General features: G+C 43.4%; 1 protein-coding gene across 6 annotated transcripts in view; it reads left to right on the top strand.

The window, feature by feature from the left end:
* The window catches only part of LOC111603207 (protein sprint), a 111,881-nt gene that overhangs the window by 83,876 nt on the left and 14,078 nt on the right, over nucleotides 1-13,927 (top strand). For all 6 annotated transcript variants that reach the window (XM_023320699.2, XM_023320698.2, XM_023320697.2 and 3 more), the window contains one exon: nucleotides 9,132-9,341. In XM_023320699.2, coding sequence (XP_023176467.2) covers nucleotides 9,132-9,341 — 210 coding nt within the window. The remainder of the gene's footprint in view (nucleotides 1-9,131; nucleotides 9,342-13,927) is intronic.

Raw genomic sequence — 13,927 nt, 5'->3', positions numbered from 1 at the left:
TGGCACTCATTCATTCATAATTTGCTACGTGTTGCCATGACAGGCATAATCATAATGCTGCCACTGCCACTGCTGCTGCTGGTGCTGCCATAAACTGTGCATCGAATGATGCCCATTTCGACAGAAATAAAAATTACAATACACGTTCACGTCCTCTGCTCTCAAGCGATTCCTCCTCCAGCATGCTCGACGCTCCACTCCACCTACCCTTGCCCATTATGGCTTCATTATTTAGATGCATTCGTGCGTGCTGCGTGCTGCGCGCTGTCTTCCTCTCAGCTCTGGCATTCTTCATTAATAACTGCGAATCCTTTTACCAACATCGTCGTCGTCGTCGTCATCGTCATTATTAAAAGCGACGCCTTTATTCTAATGTCTGACAGGAAATTATAGCAGAGTCGGCGCCTAATATGAATAATGAAGCGCTCCACCCTCAATACCCTAACACACTTACACACACACACAGTTTGCACAAAACTCTTTTTGACAAGTCAATTTACTAGTTAATTTGATATGCCAGCTTGATCCACACACACTCCCACACACATCAACACCCACTAGCCAACACTATGCACAGCTCTGAGCTCACTCATGCGTTAAGCACAGCTGCATGTTCTCTATAATTGCTTAATAATGCGTTAGAATGCCAGCTTATTGCAGCTGGAGGCGCTGTTGCCAAACTTCTGCAATTGCTCTAGCTACTTGCAACGCAAAGTATGCAACACATTGCATGGCTTAGTGCACTTCATTGCACTGCTCATCACAGTTATCAGTTGCATTGTTGCCAAACTTCTGCAATTTGTAGCTTACAGTGTTGCCAAACTTCTTTTCCTCACATAAAAAGCATTGTCAATTGCAGGCATTGTTGCCAAACTTCTGCAACTATTTCCAAGCTACGTTGCCAATTTTCATGTGCGTCAAAAGAGCAACGTTGCCAAATTTCTTTTCTAAGTATATTATTTCATAATTATATAGGCATAATTTATGATAGTTCAAACAGTATGCGCTGTTGCCCCATGTCGCAGTCAGCATGTGCAGCGTTGCCAATTTTCATGTCTTTTGTCTTTTGTCTCTGTGCTCGCTCACATGCCGTTGGCCAAGTTCAAAGTCAAAGACCAAATTAATACCTCTCTGTGGACGTGTGTGTGAGTGTGTTGCAATACAGATATTGCTACCGAGCTGGGCAACCACAAACGTGTGGGCTGTCTGGCCAGACACATGTTCACATTTTAATTTGTGTTGCATTTCCTGTTGCATTCGGCAAAGGACTCCAAAGGATAGCAAGGACGAGCATCTTTGCTGTCTCGACTGCCGCATAAAATATTGATTTCAATGGGCTTCAGCTGACCAGCAAGTGCAGCAACAGCAACAACAGCAGCAGCAGCTGTGGCAGCTAACCTAGCCTAGTCTGGCCTGGCCTGGCCAACAACAATTTCCTCTGCGATTTTTGGCCATTTATGAATATTCAATAAAAACAACAACGACGAGCATTGGCGATAAAAGTGTCTGCTGCGCGTTGCCATAACCACAGACAGCTTTACAGCAACAAATGCAACACATGAGTCGCATGCCACATGCCGCATGCCGCTGTCTGCCTGTGAAAAGTTTTTATCGCTCGCCTGCCCATCAAAGCTGCGAGTTGGAGTTAGAAGCTGGCTGACTGCCGGGGCCAGGTGGGGTAGGCGGGGCAGCTATGCTGCTCAACTTTATTACTTTCATTATGCCACAGCCCTGTTGACATGTTGCCCATGCCCCAGCCCAGGCAGCAACCCTATAAGCCGCCCTTCGGACATACACTGAGATAAGCCCGGCAGGCGAAGTCCATAAACAAGTTTCGAGTCTAATCTGCAGCTGCGGGCCATGTCCAGGTGCACGTGTACTAATTGCAGCGGTATTAGTGGCGCTTTGTCAGCGGCTTACAGCCACGCCCACTTTGCTTGTCATGTCAGCCGAGAGTGACTCTTGGCATTCCATTTGAGTCGCTTCTTTTATATATTTTTTTGTTTTTAGCATGTTTACTGATGCCAGCAGCAGGATATGAAAGCCAGACAGACAAGGACAGGCCAGCAGCGCCGGATGCTCGGACACAGCTTTAAAGCTGCTCTAATGAAGTGTGTCCTAAAGAAGTAGTAGAAAAAAACGCAGAAGAGCGTTCTTCTAGCTCCACTGCCATTTGCCCATCGCCTCGGGCCAGCTGGAAGGAAGTTTGTCACTCCATTCGATGCTTTTTGGGTGGTGCGTTTGCTGGGTGTCATGTTGCAGGCTACTCAACTGCTTGGCCAGACATCGTGCGCCTAATGGCTGTGACTTTTTGACAGCCACAGCCACAGCCACAGCCAGAGCCACAGTCACAGTCAAGTGTCCCATGTCCTGTGTGTCCTGTGTCCTGTGTCCGGTTTCCTGTGTCCTTTTCACAGCTGCCCCTACCCGGCCGCACAGTTTGTCTGCGTCTTGCCACTGGCCATAGATTTAATGTGCAGCTTATTACATGGCTTCAAATGTTGATTGTATTTTACTTTGGTTGCGCTATAAATATTCCCATTGCCCCGATTACAATTAGTTCTGCTTGGCATAGTTGCCAAACTTCACGAAACTTGTATATTTCGTCTTCTTATCGAATAAGTAGATAACTTATGCAAACACTGTTGCCAAACTTCACTTCACTTTAACACTTTTGCACTATTAAATGCGTCAAAGTGTGAAAAATGATTACATTGTGGCTACACTGTTGCCAAACTTCACAGCTCTTCATAGTGTGAAATGTGCAAAAATTAAAAACTTAAAACTAGTTTAATGCTAATGGCCGCTGTCAATGTGGCAGCGTTGCCAAAGTTCATGCACACACATATATATATATATACATATATATGTATATATATATATATAGATATGTATAATTCAACTCTTGCCAGACTGCAGTAGAAACGCAGTTAATTATGCATTCATAGCGAGGCTGTCCAACAAATCGACAACATGTCAACATCGCGCTTCAATTAGCCAGCAACAGCAGCGCAGTTAGACTGCCCTACACACACACACACACACACACACGCACACTCTTGTCATGTAGCTGAACATTGGCTGTGCTGCAGCCTGCTTTGATCCACACTAAAAACTAAACGCGCAGACAGAACGCAAGAGGCACAAGGCACAGCAGTCACATATGTCACCAAATGCTATGCCGTCTGTGCACAGTTGTCTATTGTTGTTGTTGTTGTTGTTGTTGTTGCTTTTGGCGCAGTTGTTGCCATTGCGGTTTTGTGGCCACCTCTGTTGCTGCCATTAAATGTAATTCTCTGTGGTTTTTATGGTTTTTTAAAACATTCAACAGCATTTTACGTGGCTGCTATTTATCTTTTATTTCGGCACTCACTTTGGCCCCCAAAACTCAGCTCAACTCCGCTCTTTGCAGGACCCGCCGCTGCCTCAGCTACAGCTGCTGCTGCTGTCATGTCCCTTGGCCGTGTTGCCCAGCACGTTTTCATTCGTTGCTGTTGCTGTTAGTTGTGTGTTGCCGCTGCGTCAGACAATAATTCAGTCTCGAGTGCAATTTGCCAAACTACACACACACACGCACACACACACTCGTTCACCTTTTGTCAAACTATTAGCCCAATGCACAGTGGGCCTTAAACATAATATTTCATAGACTTAATTTGTTTGACTGTTTCGATCTCTCGAGTTCGCTTTGGGCACAAAAAAATAAAAACAAGCCAGAGTTTTGCAGTTGGGAGTAGCCGACTGCTTAATACTTTGTTAGATATTTTTATAGAAAAAGTCAGCAGCCATTCAGCTTGCAGCTGTAAAACTGCGAAAAATACTGCTTTGATACGCCCCCAATGGGGCGTGATATTGTGATATTGTGAAATGCCCCTAGTGTTCAGAGTGAGCTAAGCGCAGCCCTTCATAAGACAAGCCTAGCCAGAGTTCGAGTCTCCAGCTTACATTCTTATGAACACTGCACAAAGCCAATATGCTCTTTTCACTTCGTGAGCGAGCATTATATTAAACATTAGCTAAATTCAGCTTTAAACTGAAAATACTGAAAGTCTCTCTATGTCCTCTTGCTGTGCAGACACGAACTCTTTACGTTTTAAAGGGAATTGAAAAGTCTTAAGAAAATTTCAACGAAAACTTGAAAATTTCGCTTTTTTTCATTCAAATAATTTGTTTTCTTGGCATACAAAATGCCATTTCTTATGCCGGCAAAGCCAAGCGAAGCTTAATTGTGTTGACTTTCATTAATTAATTGCTGACAACTGGAATGAAGTTTAATCAGAAGCAGCAGCAGCAGCAGCAGCAGCAGCAGCAGCAGCAGCAGCAGCAGCAGCAGCAGCAGCAGCAGCAGCAGCAGCAGCAGCAGCAGCTGCTCTTCTATCATGCTTTACGACGACATTCGAACCCATCCATTGGCGCAGTTTCCTCTGTTTGGTTTCTCTTTGGCTTGGCATTTGTCGCAGTGCAAATATTTCATTGCATAGTTCTGTGCGGTCGCAATTTGTTGTGCAATTTATTAGATCATGCAGCTCTCCATGTGTATCTGTGTGTGGACAGGTAGTTGCATTGAAATATTTGATCGTATGGCGGGGAATTTTTATATTGGCATTGAAATAGCGAAATTGTTGCCAATATTGGAAAACTAAATAGCAGTCAGCCCAACAGACAGGCCAATATTTAACAAAAGGTGCGCTGCTTGGCCGAGGTAGTTAGTTAGCTGTATTGGGGTGTAGGTGTTGCTGCTTTGGTACAGCTGCAGCAGCAATGGCGATTTTCATTTCAGCCGTCGGCAACGGAAGTCAACTTACTTTCGTTGTCTGGAGCAAAGTCTGTGTCTGCTGCTTCCTGACCCTGAAACGGCTTCAGCTGTTCCAGCTGCTCCAAAAGCAGACACGCGCAATACTTTGGGCCTTGGCTACGGCTCGGGCTGTTTGTCTGGCGGCCGCGCTTGGCTGGCCATTGTGTTGCAGTTGCAGACGCAGCTGTAGCGCCAAAAGCAGCCAAATTTAAAGTCGCGACTGTTTGCTTAACATTACGCGTAGACAGAAAGTGCTCCAAAACCGTCGACTATCTCTCACTCTCAGCTCTCTCTCTCTCTCTCTCTTGTGCTCTCCTACCCTTTTAAGCCAAAATCAAATACATTTTGCTAGCACACATGCGACCAGGAAGCAGCAGCAGCAGCAGCAACCCTCAGTGGCACTTGAAATTGCAGTCGAGCTACTTATAAAGCTTCTATATATATATATATATATATATATATATATATATATATATATTCATTTTGCTGCTGGGGTTGCTGTCAGCACCAGGCACACTCATGCGGGCGTGTGGTAAAATCTGTAAACAAATGAGAGCCTGGGCTAACTTAATAAGTAACGCATTATTGCTGACTGCCTGCCCGGCTGACTGGGCCCCGGCGAAGGAGGCAAAACGAGTCCTGCGACCCAATGCCAAATAGTTTTTTGTGCAATCAAAACAAATACACAAAAAAAAGGGACTCGTCGCCGCCTTAATAAGCAATACTTAAGACTTAATGCAGGGCATAAAATATGCGCAGCATTTACCTCGCCGTCTGCTCGCCGTGGAGCATGCCCCGCTTCACATAAGGGTTGTGCAGCCACTGTCCGGGACGGTCTGCGCTGCTGTGATTTTTGATTTAAGCATAATTTTGCAAAATGCTCAGCGCTTGGCGCTTGGCGCTTGGCGGGACATCCCGCTGTGTCCTGCTGTGCGCTTTGAAATATTTTCAAGCATTTCTTCGAAGGGATTTTCTGCAATTTTCCCATCTTTTTTTCGCCCACTTTTTTGCCTTTTCTTTGCTCTGTCAGTCTCGCATTTAAATGTTTGCCAAATGAACAGAGAAACAGACAGAGCATTGCCATTGCCCAATTTCCATTTCAATGCGTCGCGTTGTCTTGGCATTTTTCGCTTTCAGCTCACTTCCTGGCGCTTGACAACGCTGCGTATGATTAATGTCTGCAGAAGATCAACGAAATAAAAAGCTGCTAAGAAATATCCGTTTAATAAATGACATCAAAAATTAAAACTCGCTGCTGGCGCGTAAATCAAATTTCTATTTGCACACACAGATACCAATGCACACACACACACACACACACACACACAAGTATTTACAAGGTGTTTTTGGGCAACAGCGCAACCTAATTTGACAGTCGGCCAGAAATAACTCAATTAGTGCCGCGACCCTTTTTTTTCTACAAGTTTGTGCACGACCCAAACACCAACTGAAGATGAAAAAAATATCCAAATATATATATATAGGGATGTATATATGTTTATCGTCAAAAAAGGTCAACCCTATCCGTGACGTTGTTAGCGGTAACGAGCGATTGCGTGGGTTGAGCTTGGAGCGTGGCATGCAGCAAAGGCCACTTGACTTCACTTTTTCCTTTTTTTTTTAATGCGGCAACTGAAGTAGCAATAGCGGCCGTGTATACCCTGTCTTGTGGGGGTTAATTGCTTTAATCTTTGATTATTTGAGTGAACTTGACTCTGAGCGGTACACACAGCGCTGTTCATAAAAATAGTAGCAGGCAACACAATATTTTGAAAACAATTTGAAATGAATATTATGATTAGCATATTTATTATTGATTTACATATTTTTTGATTCGAAAAAGGATCCAAAATAGTTGGTTCATAAAAATAGTAGTGGCTGCAAAAAAAGTAAAAAAAAAACATTTGCCATTTAGTCTAATTTGATATATTATGTTTTACACATAGTTGTTGGTCTAATACAAAGTTGTAAATCCAATTTTCTATATTACGGCCCTTTTCATGCCTTCTGAGCAACTTGCCGCAGCTCTCTTACAAGCGCCCCAAAGGTTTTCAGCCGGCTTTAGATCCGAGCAATGTATATCATTTCAATTGTAATTTCTTTGACATTTGCCAGTGTCTCAGCTGTCTGCCTGTCAAAGCTACAATAGAATCATCTTGAATATTTAATGATCTTAGGCAACAGATTAATAGACGACTGCAAATTGGCCGCTTGGCTCTCCTTATGGTCGTATTCAAGTTCCAGTTTGTTAAGGGTGCTTTAAGGGCTCGTTTAGGGTTCGTTTCTCAATGAAAAGTAAATTAAATTTAAATATAAATCATAGCTATATTTCATAAATAGATATATTACACAATTGCCTTTATGGGGGTTTCATGAACTTAAGCTAAAGCGAATCGTCCTAATCAAATTTAGCTCCAGCTTCCGCTTCATGAAGCTTTTTTGCAAGGGTATTTCGCATGTTTACGAAGTTAACTGTTATTTCTATATACTTATAAACGTGTACAAACATGAATAAGTATATATATATATATACGTATATTATATATATGGACTCTTCTAGATGTGTATGAACATGTTTGTCTACTCAAAATTTGCATTTCCACAAGCTGCGGCGCGGTTGCCTTGGCATCAATTTGGCATCGCTTACAGTTGGCAAACAGCGGCAGCCGTCGCTCTTTGGCATCATTACACAAGGAGAGAGTGAGCGAGAGGGCAAGAGAAAGAGACCTCTGCTCCCATTAAAGGCTCAGCACCCTGCAGTTTCAGCCCCTGCGGCTGCATTTTTGGTTCGAGGCGCATAAAAGTATGCTACGGCATTGTAAGAGGCCTCGAGATGTGCGACGCAACACAATACAACAAAAAAATACAGACTCTGAACTTCAAAAGACCGCCCACGGCAATTTTCAATTAAAAACGCCTACGCGAATGCTACAGAAATTTCTGTTCAGTTTTGTTTGCAAGCGAAATGCGTGGCAGCATGCGGGCTCCCCAGCCCTGCCAGTCCTGCCAGCACGGCCTGCCCTCGGGCTCTTTTAAAGTTGTGCCCAAAAAATTTTGTTATTGGCCTGACATGAGATTGCACTCAAGATGTGAGAGCATGTGTGTGTGGGTGTGTGTGTGTCTGTCTTTACAAGACTCCGCGCTAAATATGGCCAACAGCTGTATGTCAGAGAGACGTACAGCTGCGTAACTCAAGCATTGACAAAATACGAAATCTTCTGGCCCTGGTTTTTGCTGGCAGCCCACTTGAGCCCGCTTGAAAACGCGGCTAAATGCGGTCGAGTATGCTCTAGTTGTTCTTATTGTCTCGGCCCTTGTTAGCTCAAAGGTGAAGAGCTTAAGCTAGAAAGCAGCTGCAGTCCAAGCTGACACTTGTATAACAGTTTCCATGTTGCCTTGCTCCGTGCAATTGGGAACTTTGCTGGACCTGGCTTTCCTAACAAATTACAGCAGCAGTCACACAGTAGTGCCTATCTTCAACTTGTGCTTTTGTTTTTGTATAACAGCTTTTAGAAAAAGCTAATCAGACTTACAACTTTATTTGGAGCTTTAGGCATAATAGAAGAAATCTTGGGCTTTGTAAGGTGTCTTTTTTATTAGTTACTGTGCAGGTACACCTTGGTATAACACTTATTTCCGCTTAAGCCTTGCTGTACTCCTAGCTTTGTATAACAGTTATGAGCATAAATTCGATACAAAATATAATGAATATATTTACAATCTACAGCTGCTTTGTATTCCTGACTTATTACAAGCCTGCTTTTGTATAACAGTTATGATCGTAGGATGTTTCGAGTTTGCTTTTGTATCAAATATCAGTCATAAAATATACCTTAAACCCTGTTTTGCCTTAGTGGTAGCTGACTTAAGTATTTGTATAACTTGTTTTTATGCTTCATTCGTATAACAGTTAAATACTTCAACGAAGTTCAGCTTCATGAATAGCTCAATCTTAGGCACATTCTTACATACAAGCTAAACTAGAGTATAAGCAGTTTCCCAATATAACACTTTTATCTGTTGCAGTCTTTTCGTATAACAGATTATTATTGTGATGACAGCTTAGTTTCATGAACAGTATAAGATATCTAGATATATTAAAGTGCCTAAAACACATATTCCTTGAACGAAAAACCCATTATAACACTTTAAACTGTTGCAGTTCTTTCGTATAACAGTTACGAGCGTTTCGTATAACAGCCAGTTGTTTCTTTATTTGAACTGCCTAAAAGCCCAAAGGTATCTTAGACTGCTTAACAACATTGCACTATTTGTTTCAGCTGTATAACAGTTATAACAGTTATTAATTGAACGCTTCCCAATCTTATTCTTGCAGTCACGCACATCTCTCGTCTCTAGCTCGGAGGGCGGCATTTTGGCCGAAGGCGAGACGTCCAGCGAGGAGAGCTCCCGCGATTCCAGCGACAATTCGCCGCCCTGTGACTTGGGCCTGATGGAGCGATTGCTGTTAACGCATCCCATGTGGTTTCTGCCCGGCATTCAGCGCTCCGGCGCCGTGCACCTGCTCCAGGGCAAGGAGGAGGGGGTGAGTGTTGATAATTATGAATTTAGTGATAGCGTTTAATGAGGCAATTGCGAGCGTATGCAAAAATTATGCATATCCATAAAAACGCAATGGAATCAGCAAACACATCTGACCACAAAATTTGCACACAATTTGCAAGCCCAACAAATATTAAATAAAAAAAACCCTAAAAGAGAATCCCAATGCATGCAAACTGGCGCATTTCCATAAACAAATTGCAATCAATTAACGTGAATGTGAAAGGGCAGCGTGGGAGCGGCAGGAGGGCGGGGGCAGGGTGCGGGTGCGGTTCGAGCAATCGGGATTTGTGGTGCGTGTCCTGGACAAATGCACAGACAGAAGCACACAGATTCATTAATATTACGACAGCGACAACAATGCGAAGCCCTTTTAATTGTAAATGTATAAAGATAAACAAAGAAATGTTGCCAGGCATGCAGCAGGAGGTGGAGGCGTCGTCCGGGACTCGCGCTGCTGCGCTTGCAAATACATTGAAATTTATCTGGTTTGCCAGCAAAAGGCAGACGACGCTGTGCCACATGACAAGGGCGACGAGAGACAATAGCTAGCCAATGGGATTTATGCACACAAAACGTCTGGATGGGGCTGTCCAGCAGCAGTTGTTGGGGGCTGGCTGCTGCCGGTTGCTGGTCATTTGGTGATTCAAGTCGCTTTGCATAGACAATTGAAATTACAACGAGGCGAACAGGAGAAACGCCCAACAAATTGTACAGATTCAATAAGTTGCCAAGCCGGCAGAACAATGCCGAAACAGGACCAAGTCGCAATGTCCTTCGCAGCAATTATCACGTGTTCGGCAGACAGCCCGGCTGGCTGGCAGGATAACAAGCAAATGGTTTCAATGAATGCTCCATCGAATCGCCTGAATGCCAACTAAATTGCTTTCCATTTGTTAACCCAAGGCGAAGCCACCACCACACTACACACACAAGTGGGGGGGCGTGGCAAATGCATCAAAAATTGTAAATTATATGCTAACATTTGTATAGGCGAACGCACATCAGACTGCAGACTTGGCTCTAGCAAGTTGTCAACTTCATTGGAGCTGGCTTTAAAGAAAGGATTTCTTATTTTATTTATGTATATATATATATATATATATATATATATATATATATATATATATATATATATATATATATATATATAAAGCTAGAGACTTTCAATTCGAAATACATACTCATATAAGCCATACGCAATACGCGCTAATCATTTCCGTTAACTCATCCCATTTGCTTATCGATAAAAATCGATAAATTGACTTCGTTTTTTAAGCTTCGCTGGTATACTGTAAAGTTTGTTGACATCAGATTTATTCTGCAGGTTTCTCAAGAGATTTTTTATATCTTAAAGAATAGTAGAATGCATTTTTAAAATAATAGAATAGTTCAGGGTATCTGCTAGTCGAGTCGTTTCGACTATTTTTAATAGCAAAATAAAAGCGAAAAACATTCGCACATCAAAAGCAGATTTCTCGCTTTAATATAAAGCAAAACTTCTCTTGGTTTCATTGCTCGACTCCGAAATACCACGCAATGAGCTGTTACTCTTAGCTCTAGCTTTAGCTTAAATTTATGTGAGTGCCTTCGGATATACAGTGATTCAAGTTGATGCGATATGTAGGAGCTCCTTACCCTCGTATAGGGATGCAGGTGTAGCTGAAGCAGAAGTTCTTAAAAATTGCAATAGCTGATAGCGCATATGCCCCGTTTGTGCACATTTAATGCAGCCAGGGTGCAGTTTTTTTACGAAATTAAATATGTCGCTTTTAATTGAAACGCATTTTGTTGTCAAAAGGAAATATATGAATTTGACTATTTGAATATGGCTTTAATTAACTTTTCATTGAAATCAAATTCGAATTCAAATAAAAGTTTTCACATTTAAAACTGCGAGCCCAGAGAGCAAAAGGCAGCTGGCAACGTTTGGGCCAGCTTTATGCGGCTCTTAGACTCCAGTTAGGTTTATTGCAGCCCGCCTAAAAGCAGGCAACGGAACTTTCAATTACGAACTTTGCCTACTTTGCGCGCATTGTGAATGTGAAACTCGAAATTGTCGAGCAATGAATATTGAACGTGGCACGCGACGACCAGTGCCAGCAGCAGAAGAACAAGCACAAGCCCAGTGAGAGTGAGTGAAAAGCGTTTTTCAGCGTTTTTCAGCCTGGCAAATTTGCAATTGTCGAACGCGTCGCAACAATGGCGCATTGATTGCAGCCTGCGCCGGGCTGGGCAGCAGCCTGAGTTGGGGCCAAAAACTTTTCACTTTTTGCCAACTGCTGCACCTTCAGTCTGTCTCACTTTCTGGCCCCGCCTGCTCCACATTTATCTGGCTCCTTCTTGCAGTTTCTATTCGCCTATTGAAACGCTAATTGCATGCGTCGGCGTCGACGTCGGCGTCAGCGTCGCCGCCGGCAATTACACGCACCGTCACTCCACTGGCTGTCGCAGTTGTTGCTACGCATTTGTTTATGCGTTTAATAAAAAAGTATTTGCATAATTGAAATTGAAATTGAAGCAGCCGCTTCAAGTGGCCGCGCGCACCACGCCGAACCCCACACCACTCCAACCACAATGGGCTATGCGCTGTGACCCTCTGTGTAAACTGCATTGGTAAATGTTTGTAATTAAAAATCAATCAATATGTTTGAGCTACGAATGCGGCTAGGGCTATGGCAGTGGCAGTGGCAGTGGCAATGGCTACGGCTATGGCTGGCCATTTGTGGCAACACATGTGGCTGCAGCAACAACAGCCCTGCTTTTGGTCCATTTGCCTGCCTGGTATTTTAATTACTTGTTTTGCCTGCTGTCGGTTTCTATTTTTTTCTTGCCCGCTCTCTCTGTTCCTCCTACTCCCTCCCCCTACCTCCCTCCCTCCTTCTCTCTCTGTTTGGTTCTTTTATTTCAACTCCATCAATCATAAACAGTTGGAACCCGAAGCTGGCTAGGGGAGCGCCTGGTCACATGTGCGTATAGGATTCCTCCTGTAATTTCATGTTTTCAACTACCCTGTCAAATGGGCATATATGGGGTATGCTTGACTGTGCACAAATTTAATATATTTTTATATTTGATCGAAATCTTGCCCAAGTTCAGTTAATTTATTTACTTGAATTGAATTTCATAAAATATATTTTTATTATAATATAAAGTTAGACTTATCTGTACAAGGTAACTTCCCGTGCATAAGTCTTTAATTTACGTGTTCTTTTTTTGTTTTTCGGTCAATATTTGGCGTCAGGGATTTGTTATGCCGACCACAGAATGTAATTAGCAGCAAATGGCGACTGATGAAGGCTCCAATGGAGCAGCCGATCGGAAATGATTCTTTCGTGACATCATTAGCCAGTTCAAATAGAAGTGAAATATAAGAGCTGCAGCCGGCTCAGCTGCCAGACAGGGCGTATGCGTAATATTTAAATGCATTTGAAGTGCATTTGTTAATCTTTTTTGTCAGCCTCTGTTTGGCTTTTCGCATTTGATTTGATTTATGCTTGGCAATCGCAGCGCATTGCATAGCCGCAGACATCGGTTCACAATGAACTTGTTAAGCTGCAGCTGCAGCTGCAGCTGCTGCTGCTGCGCCACGCCCAATGAGCGCTTTGGCTGCTTAAATGGCCAATAGACAAGCGAACAAAGCAATCAAATTGAATTTTTTCGACCATGGCTTTGGCATTTTTCGGCTTTGTCGTTTGGCATGTGTTGAGGCACTCGGCTTACATGGCAAAAAGTCAGTTTTACCCAAAAGAAAAAAAAGGGGGATAAAAAAAGCACAAAAAAAAGCGAAATAAAATACAGCAGCCGAAGCGAAGGAAACAGTAGCAGCCACATAGGCGCAGACAGTTTTTATTTATCACCCGCAGTGCAGGGGGCGTGGCGAAGGGAAAGGGGCTGTTGCAGATGACTGGGAATGGGGCATGTTTGGGGGGTGAGCTTGGTTGCATGCCATCAACAGCAGCAGCCGTCGCAGCCACAGCTGATGAGCGATAAGGCCGCAGACAGCTGCAGTGTGGGCCCCACAAACATGTGTGTGCGTGTGAGTGTGAGTGTGTGTGTGTGTGTAAGCAGAGACATTCACACACTGGGGGTAAGTCCAGAATGACAAGCAAAGCCAAAGGGTTGCTGGCAACACCAACACCAACGCCATGGAGCACAGTCGGCATACAGCTCTATGGCTAAGTAGGCAGCTCTCAATTGAACTGCGTTCACAGCTTGCATAGTTAACATGCCATGAACACGGCTGGCCAGTTGCCAGCGACCTCTGATAGTTGGCGAGTGCGAGAATTGGGCAGCTGCCATATATGGCAAAATATTGTGATTGTCTTCACTTTTATTATCTAATAAATTCATGCACTTATTGTGTACGTATACATTTTAAAGTTGAAAGCATTTAAAATGGGAGTTTGGCTCTGTTTTAAAGACTCGGCGCACGTGGCGTATGCGCAACGTTCTGCATGCAGGCGGGCAGTGCAAGCTGTCTGCATGCATTTTGGCCATGCTCGTTATACAACAACAACGACAACAAACAGCAGGCGACACATTGTGCTAATGAATTATTAACAAAAA

This window comes from Drosophila hydei, unplaced genomic scaffold (genome assembly GCF_003285905.1).
Source record: "Drosophila hydei strain 15085-1641.00,03,60 unplaced genomic scaffold, DhydRS2 tig00000211-arrow-pilon, whole genome shotgun sequence".
Lineage (NCBI taxonomy): Eukaryota > Metazoa > Arthropoda > Insecta > Diptera > Drosophilidae > Drosophila > Drosophila hydei.
This window is presented reverse-complemented; position numbering and strand designations above follow the sequence as displayed.